General features: G+C 60.5%; 2 protein-coding genes across 2 annotated transcripts in view; one reads left to right on the forward strand and one right to left on the reverse strand.

Moving 5' to 3' along the window:
• Positions 1-395, forward strand: part of TPP1 (tripeptidyl peptidase I) — a gene marked incomplete at its 5' end in the record, with an annotated part of 7,236 nt that extends 6,841 nt beyond the window's left edge. Inside the window, 2 exons of the mRNA XM_009333480.1 lie at positions 86-243; positions 331-395. Of these exons, the coding sequence (XP_009331755.1) occupies positions 86-178 (93 nt within the window). The remainder of the gene's footprint in view (positions 1-85; positions 244-330) is intronic.
• Positions 396-2,069: 1,674 nt separating this feature from the next.
• On the reverse strand, positions 2,070-7,470 carry ILK (integrin-linked kinase). Its single transcript, XM_009333475.1, has 12 exons — positions 7,376-7,470; positions 5,847-6,012; positions 5,377-5,472; positions 5,118-5,214; positions 4,923-5,006; positions 4,578-4,663; positions 4,131-4,240; positions 3,756-3,883; positions 3,356-3,477; positions 3,170-3,269; positions 2,950-3,080; positions 2,070-2,747 (listed from the first exon to the last, which is right to left on the reverse strand). The coding sequence occupies exons 1-12, from the start codon at positions 7,462-7,464 to the stop codon at positions 2,598-2,600; spliced, it is 1,359 nt and encodes a 452-aa protein (XP_009331750.1). The 5' UTR covers positions 7,465-7,470; the 3' UTR covers positions 2,070-2,597.
• Between the last annotated feature and the right edge of the window lie 2,192 nt (positions 7,471-9,662).

Genomic DNA, 9,662 nt, shown 5'->3' on the forward strand with positions numbered 1-9,662 from the left:
GCCCGTGGGGGATCGGCGTCCCGGCAGGTGGGGGGCCGGGGCTGCACCTGGGGAGAGCTGCCCGCTGAGTGCCCTGTGCCCGCAGTGCCCGTCTCTGCAGCAGTGGCTGCAGCTCCCCCTGAGGGGGCTATGTCCAATGGGGTCTACGTGCCACCCAGTGCGGCCAACGGGGACGTGAAGCCGGTGGTCTCCACAACACCGCTGGTGGACTTCCTCATGCAGCTGGAGGATTACACGCCTACGGTACATGGGATGTGCTGGGGGCAGGCTGCACGCAGGTCACGGGCTGCCACAGGGAAGCAGACTTCCTCCAAGTTTTCTCTTGTACAGATCCCAGATGCCGTCACGGGCTATTACCTCAACAGAGCAGGATTCGAGGCCTCTGATCCACGCATGTAAGTGGCAGCAGGTGTGGTAGAGTGTGGCCTCAAGGACCCCATATGGGGTCTGATAGCTGGGGGCCCCAACAGAAATTCCTTGATCCCAGTGGTGCTCTGTGCTGTCTGTCTGAAATTATCCCTTCTCTTTCTCTGCTGGGTAGCATTCGTTTGATCTCTTTGGCCGCACAGAAGTTTATTTCTGATATTGCCAATGATGCGCTGCAGCACTGCAAGATGAAGGGAACAGCTTCAGGTAGCTCCCGCAATAAGAGCAAGGTGAGAGAAGGACAGAATGGCTGCTTGGATGAGGGGAAACGTCCTCTCCTGGGGCTGTAGCAAGCTAAACTTGCTGCCATTGAATGAGGGGATGTGGGTTGTAGGAAGTCTTAAACCTGTTGTGCTCCTGAAGGTCAGAACCCTTATTAATAAGCTAGGGCTCTGCTGGCGGAAAAAGGATGCTGGTGGGAAAATGAGGTGGGCAGTGGAATTTGAGGAATATGTTTTGATGGCTTCACAGGAATGTGTGAGTAGCTGCACCTCATCAGACCGAGGGCCATCTGGCCCTGCGTCCTCCCTCTGACAGCAACCAAAATTCAGATGCTTGGGGGAAAAACACAAACTGGGAGCAAGCGTGTAGCTGTAGTTTCCGGGAATTCTCCCAGTCATCATCTGTTTGTGGTTCGGGGGCCTCATGAGGGCGATGTAATTTATCTTTGTAGCGTTGAGTAAGTAAGTCTTGCTTGCTCAGTGTCTTTCTGTCTGTTGAGCAGCTGAGGGCACAGAGCAAACAAAACGTGCAGTACTTAAGAGCTGGTTAATGCCCCAAACACTGCTCTGCAGCTGCTTCTGGGAATTGTGCGCATGCAGGTCACTACAGCTTGTAGGGGAAAAATCCTAAACCCACAAGGTTTTGAGGAATGCCTGGCAGCTTAGATTGTCCTTGCTGTGACTGACGCTACTCCTTGTCCCTTCAGGATAAGAAGTACACGCTGACCATGGAAGACCTGACACCAGCACTTGCAGAATATGGCATCAATGTGAAAAAGCCACATTACTTCACATAAAGTCTGAGGGATTGTCACTGGGAACTTTTTTAGGGTCGCTTCTGTGCCATTAAACAGCTGGGTAGGTTTTTTTGTGGAAAGGCATCTTGTTTCCTGCCCATGTGCTAATGCCTGTCTACAAGTAAAACAGCACACAAGCTGGCCTGCTAGGGCCTCTGTTCTTGCTACACCAACAGAAGTTGGTCCCATGCCTTTGAAAGGCCAGTGCAAAGAAGGGTTGGTTGTAGGGCTTGCAACTGGTGGACTATAGCTGCGCCTTCTGCCGTTCCCAGGAGGGCTTAGCCCTACCCCAGGAAGCTGAAGGAAAGTGGGCGTAGTGGGAATAGGACTGCCCAACCCTCTTCTTCATTTCTTCCTCCCAAGCATACCTGTTGTCTTTCAAGAGGAATGCTCAGGGGCCTGCACAGACAGCACTGCAGACAGCATGGGCCCTTCTCTCAAAAGAGGGGGGTGCTGTTAGCCCACCTGCCTTCCTTGTTCCAGTCACTGGAGGAGGGTTGGTCCAGGCGCAGATCCAGAGCCTAGGACTCGGCAGACTGTTGGGCAGCCCCCATGTCAGTCTTTCCCCCTTTCTGTGGACAATGCCCTGTGCACGCACACACCCCTCCACCAGCAGCCAGTTTTCATAACAAATGTTTATTTCAGATGCTGGCGGCTTTTCCACACGGCCTGGATGGACACGATAGAGAGTGAAGCGCGAAGCTGGGGTGGTGCTGGGCGCAACAGGCAAGCTTCACCCCACTGTCCTTAGTAGGGAAGAGCACCAGGACTGGGCATTGCCTAACGTGAAACTGTTAAGTGGGTGAGCTGCTCTGGGCATGGGGACGAGGAGGACAGGGTGGCTCCACAGCCCAGTCCCAGCCTCACAGGTAGCAGAGCCTAGCCATGCTCTGTGTCGTGGGCCAGGCCTGCTCAGTCTCTGCCCGTAGCTGCCAGGGAGGATGGAGGTGCTGCCATAGATGTGGTGCTACAGTGTCTGAAGCCTGCAGAGCAGCTCCAGAGAAGGCAGCGTTGTCTGTACCGTGTGTCCATGGCTGGCTCAGAATGAGGGGGCATTCCCTGCTCCCCCTTGGCTCTGGGGTTAAAGAAGGCACTTGGGGGTGGCGGGGAGGGAAGCGTGGCAGCATCAGCTGGCTGGGAGGCACCCCCCTCTCTACTTCTCCTGCATCTTCTCCAGGATGGGCACGATCATGTCAAACTTGGGGCGCTTGGCTGGGTCCTCGTTCATGCAGATCTTCATCAGCTTGCAGATGTGTGGGGATATGCCAGGTGGGATGGTTGGACGTAGCCCCTCCAGTGCCACCTGGTAGCATGGGAGAGCAGGGCAGGATCAGAAATCTGGACCCAGCCCTGCATTTGACAGGCACGGCCCATACCTCTGGGAGGAGTGTCAGTGGGCTCTCCTTCGGTGGGCCTTGCTTCCCCTCCCTGCTGGCTGCTTAGGCCCTGTTATGCCCTGGCTGATCTAGTCTGGACTGGTGCATTTTGCCCAGCCCTCTCCTCACCTTCATGCCTATCTCCATGTTGGACAAGTCTGCAAACGGCACCTCACGGGTCACCAGCTCCCACAGCAGCACCGCGAAGCTCCACATGTCAGCCGAGCGCCTGTTAATTTCCTCTGGTTTCTTCTGCAAGGCTGTAGGGAATCCAGCACGGGGGGCTGAGTGGGGCTGAGGGCGAGGAAGGGGCCAAGCAGCAGGAGAGGCCTGGCTACAGGGCACTCACCTTCTGGTGCCACCCAGGCTGGTGCGTACATCCTCCCTGGGCACTGGAAGGAGAACTTCACATCAGCCATGCTGATCCGTGCTGTCATGTCCTCGTCGATCTGAGGAGAGAGGGGTGGTCAGAGGGGAGCCTGCCCTGCCCCAGTCTGCGGGAGGAAAGGCTGGGCTATGCAACACCGACACTCACCATGATGCTGCGGCTGTTGAGGTGATGGCGTGGAATGAGGGGCTCCAATGTGTGCAGGAAGGCCATGCCCCGTGCAATGTCAAAGGCGAATTTCACTGCCTGCATCTGGTCCACCACAAAGTCTGCAGGGAGGGAGGGAGGTGGCATGAGGGTAAGGGGGGGGGAGGTGTGCCGTGTCACTTGCAGTGTGCGTGGGACAGAGGTGATGGTGGCAGACACACTGCACACAGGGTGTGGGGAAGGCATGCAGACTGGAGACTGAGCTCACCCTGGGCCCACCCTGGTGTTGCATCTGGAGAGGCCCCCTGCCACCCCCCAAACACATGGAGAAGCAACTTCTTGAGGGAGGATGGGGAGACTAGCCTCTACCCCCAGGTCTGTCACCCCTATCAGCACTCACTTGTCCCCTCATGTAACACGTTGTAGAGGGAACCATAGGGCATCCAGTGGCTGATGACAATGGGATGGGGTGCTGGGGGGGACTGGCAGGCACCCAGCACCGGTAGCACGTTGGGGTGAGAAAAGATCCTGCAAGAGAAGTGACAGGCCTGAGAACAGTGGGTGCTTTCCACACCCCCTCATCACCTCCCTGCCCTTCGCATTGCTGTCAGTGTGCCATCCTCCCAGGGCCTCCTCGTGTCCTCTGGGTACCACTCTGGAGCACTACCACCCAACCCTGCAGACCTGGTTGGCTCCTGCCTATCTCATACTCCTCTGGAGGTAACACCTGCCCTCGAGAGCCACGGCTGCCTTGGGGAAGGATGTTGGCACTCACCGCAGCTTTGGGTATTCCTCATTGAAGTCTCGACTCTTTCGAGTTGTCCAGTCCCGGATTTTCAGCATTTTTATGACAATGTCATTGCCTTGCCAGCGCCCTTTCCACAACTGCAGGGAGACAGGTGGAGACAGTTGCTGTGAGAGGACACACGGTCCCCAAGCACCTCCCAGCCCCTGGCACAGGGCTGTGGGGCCCACGGAGCCCACAGGACCGACAGGTCCACAGCAACATGGAGTGACTACGACAAAGTGTGAGTGAACCCTGGCCTTTCAGTCCCGGGCAGGTGCCTTCTCTCTGCGTGGGCTGGCCCCACACCTGGATGTGGAAATCCAGCAAGCAGTTGTGTGCCAGTTCTGCAGTCTGCAGCCACCCAGGGGCTGGGAAGAGCGCAGCGGTCTGCATGGTTGCAGCTACCCTGTCCCAGGGGGCAACAGGCCTACGTACCTCTCCTGACTGGTTCTCATTGAGTTTTTGGCTCAAGCTCAGCTGTTTGAAGTCTATTCCAGCAAGTTTGTTGAGAGTTCCATTTCCTGTAAGAAAAGGAGGAGATGCAGCCTGTGGCTGCACAAACCTTCCTCCCGACATCCACCTGGGACTGCAGAGGGAGGCAGTACCAGTGGGACACCTCACTCCTGTGAGGAGCCACCTTCAGTGAGGGGACTTCCATCTCCAAAACGAGCCATTTGCAGTGCAGACTGCCGCCCCCTCCCCAGAAGCCTGCCCTGCCATGCTGGAGAGCTGTACTCTCCCCTGCCACAGCATCCCCATTAGGGAAGGCTCTGTCCTTACTGGGACGCGTACGGGTCGTGCCCTTCCAGAAGGTATCCTTGTAGGGGATCTTGGTGAGGCTCTGGCCCAGCTTCTCAGCACGCTCTGGAGGGACAAGGAGTTTGGCAGCACAAGCAGAGAGCTTGCTGATGCTGAGCACAGGGGCTGCAGCAGGAGCCAGAGGCAGGTTGTGGGGTCAGGACGAGAACCTCCTACCTTTCAAGACCTCTCGCAACGGTGTCTTGGCTTTGTCAATGGGTGTCTCACCATATTTGTTAGCAATGCTGACCAAGGCCCCGTTGCCCACCAGGTCCTGAGGGAGGAGAAAGCAAGCATCTGCACAGTTTGCTGTCCTCTTCTCAGCCTCTTTATACACATACAGCCTCCTGCCTTGTCCCTCCTCTCCCTCCCCATGCCCCCCTCAGCCACCTCCCTCATTCTGGGCTCCTGCCTGTGTCCAAGTGCTTCCACTCACCTCTGCCACCTGGTCATGTCCCCAGAAGCAGGCATAGTGCAGAGGCGTGTTCCCATGCTCGTTCACGGCATTGATGTCTGCTTTGAACTGGATCAGCTGGGGGCAGGAGCACAGTCCCCGTAAATCTAGAGCAGGTTCCCTTCCCAGCACTTTGCCCTGGGATAGGGCAGGAGCACCAACAGCAGCACATTTGCTGCCTTGGTGCTGGCAAGGTCTGCTGTTGGGAGGGGGCTGAGGCTGGATGCAGGGCTTTTGTGGGGAGGATGGAGGTGCTCAGAGACACCAAGGTGGGGATGCAGTAAGCTCACGGCAAGGAAGCCAGTAGATGATTGGGGAGCGAGTCCTGGGTAGGCAGGGCGGAGGGCTGCACAGATCCCAGCTCAGTTTGCCACGGGGCTGTGCAAGGCACGAGGTTGGTGCCTGGAAAGCGGTGGGGAGAGGGCAGGGTGCTGGCCACAGGAGGAAGGTACCTTCTGCACGATGTCACGGTGGCCATGGCTGGCAGCCAGGTGCAGCGGGGTGTCGTCACCACGGTTCATGACGTTGATGCGTGCTCCCCGCATGATGAGCATGTCGACCACGTTGGAGCGGCCCTCACGGCAGGCCCAGTGCAAGGGGCTGAAGCCATGGTCATCCCTGCGGAGACAGCAGGGACAGCTCTGCTGAGCAGCTGCAGCCTGCCAGCTGTGTCCTCCCCTGGCCCAGGCAGGGAGAGAAGGGCCGAGCATGGCCAGGATTCTGCCAACAGCACCACAGCCAGGCAGGCATCGCCGTGCGCGCCCGCACATGGGCCGTAGAGGCAAAGGGGACAGGCTGAGCGGCTCTCCTGCTCTCTCCCATCCCCATGAGGGCCCCAGAGGCCCCGGCCAAATCCCATCTTCTCCAGGGCTGAATCACTGAGATGCTGGCAAGAGCCAGATCCCCTCCCCTGTCCCCCCTCGGCTCTGGTGGTGCCTGGCCAAGTAAGGGAGGAGGAGACCAGCCAGGCCTTAAAAGGAGATTGGGGCCTGGCAGGCGGGGGCCACTGCATCCCCGGCTTCCCTCCAGCTCCCCGGCACAGCAGACCCCATCTGCCCCCCACCCCTCCTGCACCACCCCAGCAGGCAGGCAGACAGGACAGCCAGCCTCGCAGGCAGAGGGTACCCCAGCACAGGCACCTGGGACCAAAATGCCCCAGTGAGTGCCAGCCGGCCCCCAGTCCCTCAGGCACGACCTGTGGGATTGGGAAAGCTCTGTGTCACTGGGACCCCTGGGAGGGACTGAAAGACATGGCCAAAGGCCAAAGGAAGGCCCCTTGCCCAGAATGAGTTCAGCAAAGACGCCACCATGGCCTGACAAGGGATCTTTGGTGTGCGGGCAGAAGGCTGTGCCTGCCCACAGGCAACGGAGACATCTGCTCTAAACCTTGCACCTGGCCTAAACGCTGCTCCTGAAAGGCAGGTGAGCAGCATGTCAGACTGCGCAATCCCGCGGGAGCTCCTGGAGCAGGGGATGTGCTGGGAGGAGGAGATATCTGGGGCAGGGCACACAGGGGCAGGGTGCAGGTCAGCCCCATGCAGCTCCTGGCCCTGGGGTAGTTCCCAGCCCTCCTGTTAGACCCCAGATGTGCTTCCACACATCAGCTGCAGTGCTCCCAGGAGAGGGGACAGGGGAAGTGGTCACCCAGACACACCAGCCACCCTGGGGATGGGGAGATTCTCCTCAGCACCCCCAGCCCAACCCGTGGCCGAGATGCATCCTGTCCCATGGCTGGGAGCACAGGCGGCCGAGGAAGCGGCTGGAGGATGTGCAGCCCTCATGCCTCAGCGATGCGGTAACTTCCTCCCGGCGGGGAGGAGCTGAATCCCACCCCCTCCCCAGGACACGGAGCAGAGCGGAAACAAACCCCGGCCCTGGTCCAGCGCCCTCGGCCCTGGTCCAGCGCGCTCGGCCCGTGTTGCAGCTGAGCCAGGGACAGCACCCCGGTGGGTCCAGCCCAGGCCAGGTCCCTCCTGCTCACCCCTGGTTGAGGTCGTTCTCAGTGTTGTCCAGCCAGAGGCGCACGGCCACTGCGTTGCCCTCTCGGCACTGCGTGAAGATGTCGTCCATTGTGGCTCTTGCTGTGGGGAGGGGTGTGTAAGGACATGGGGCCATGCTGTGGAGAGGGGCTCTCTGCCCCTCTTTCCCACACGCAGCCCTGGGACCTGGACGTCACCTCCCACAGCCCCTCTGCTCCTGGCAGCCCCTCAGCTGGGGCATCCCCCTGGGGGAGCGAGGATGGGAGCCTCGAGTCCCCCTCCTCATCAGCCCTGCGGAAAACCGCAGGGACTGCCAAAGGCTGGGGACAGAGCTGGACTCGCAGCTGAAGGGGAAGTTCACGACTGATTCCAGCGTCATGGGTGCTTGCAGCAGCTCGCAGGAAGCAGATCTGGCACCCACGGGCTTATCTGCAGGCCCAGCCAGACCCGGGTGCCTGCATCTCCCAGGAGGGGTTCAGGGAGCAGAGCTGGAGGAGGTCCAGCACCACCCTGCAGGGATCCCAATAGCTCCACAGACCCTCCCGATCCCCACCTCTGACCCAGGCTTGGCTGAACTTGGCACAGCATCACGCTCAAGAAACTGGGGCCCCAAAGATCCACAAGCTCCCCCTCTCTCCACTCTAATAAACAGACACCCCAGCCCAAAGCCAGGCAAAGACCATGCATCCTCGTTCCATTTTTAACCCCTTGACAGCAGCAGGTTCACTGAGACCCAGGGCTGCGCTGCCCCAAGCTTCCCAGCAGTACGGGGACATGTCTGGCAGGTACCTTCCTGCCTGGGGGTCTGTGGCATCAAGCAGGGAAGGGGGGCTGCCCTCAGCAAGTCCCACAGTGCAGGTGCAGGGACAGACCGAGCACAATGTCCCTGACAAACACCCCTGAGGGCTTAAACCTGATGCCCCACAGGGCCTGGCACTTGCCCAGCTGCAGTGGGACTCCCGCCCACTCTGCGCAGGCAGGACGGGCCCCGACATGCTCCCTGCACCTGGCAGCTGGACCCCCAGGACAGCCGCTCTGCCTGTGTTGCATGCTCCAGGCAGCTACATGAGGCGAGGGATGCAGAAGACCGGCCTCATGGCCTGAACCCTCAAAGGGGCCCCACAGGCACCAAATGGGCTCTGGAACTTCCAGGGCAGCGCCGGTCCCGCTCCTGGCTCACCAGCTGCAGAGGACGGAGCAGTTCTGCCTGCGAGCTGCAAGGAGCCAGCACCACGCCCTGACCCGATGTCCTGCAGGTCCTGCCAGCCCCAGAGCCCCAGGGCTGATGGTGCTGCCCCCAGACTGGATTTTCCACCCACCCATCTGGGATGGGACCAGGGAAGGGGCACCCCAGCGACACCTCATCCCCATCTCAGCCCTGTGGGCCTTGCATCACGCTGTCCCCCCCCCCGGCCCCCCCCCAGCCATTACTCCTGCTCAGCCCAGGGCTGCCGCACTCCTGTCTGTCATCGCACCAGCTCCTGCCCTGGTCCTGGCCAGGCTGCCAGGCCTCCCCCAGCCCCTGCCCTGCCTGAAACGAGGGGCCCTTTACTCCCCCATTGCCAAGTGGCTGTGTCAGTCCTGCTGAGCCCCCTGTGGCCCCTTTCCTCACCACTCAGGCCATGGCTTGATGTGGAGATGGTCTCCATGATGTGGAGATGGTCTCCGTGATGTGGAGACCCAGGCTGCCCTGTGCCGTCCCCTTCGTTCCCCATCAGCCCTGACCCAAGACCTTTCCCCAAGACCAGCTGCGAGGGCCCCTCTCTTCCCTGCAGCCCCCCCAACCCCTTCCAGCGCAGCCCCAGCCCCATCCTGCCCCACGGACCCCAGGGCTCGCCCCAGTTGTGGGCCCCAGCCTGCCCTGTCCCATCCCAGCAGCACTGACCTCACACCAGCCAGCGGCACAGGAGCCCCAGGGCAGCCCTGAGGGCGCCTGCCTGTCCTCAGTCAGCCCCTGCCCCTTGCCCCTGCCTGCCCACCCAGGCACACTCCAAACACAGCTGCCACCAGCCAGCCTCTGCCCACGCCAGCAGTCCCAGCCCCTGCCCAACTCTAACCCCATCCCAACCCAGCCATACCTGGGCCCGGCCCAGCCTGCATGAACCCCAACCCCAGCCCGTCCTAACCCAGGCCGACCCCAGCCCCAATTGCAGCCCACTCAAACCCACACCGACCCCGACCCGTCCCAGCCTGGACTGACCCCGACCTGGATCCGTCCTGTCCCCATCGCGTTCTGTCCCGACCCCCGCCTGTCCCAGCCCGACCCCGACCCAATCCCGGCTCAGCCTG

This window comes from Pygoscelis adeliae, unplaced genomic scaffold (genome assembly GCF_000699105.1).
Source record: "Pygoscelis adeliae isolate BGI_AS28 unplaced genomic scaffold, ASM69910v1 Scaffold271, whole genome shotgun sequence".
Taxonomy (NCBI): Eukaryota; Metazoa; Chordata; class Aves; order Sphenisciformes; family Spheniscidae; genus Pygoscelis; species Pygoscelis adeliae.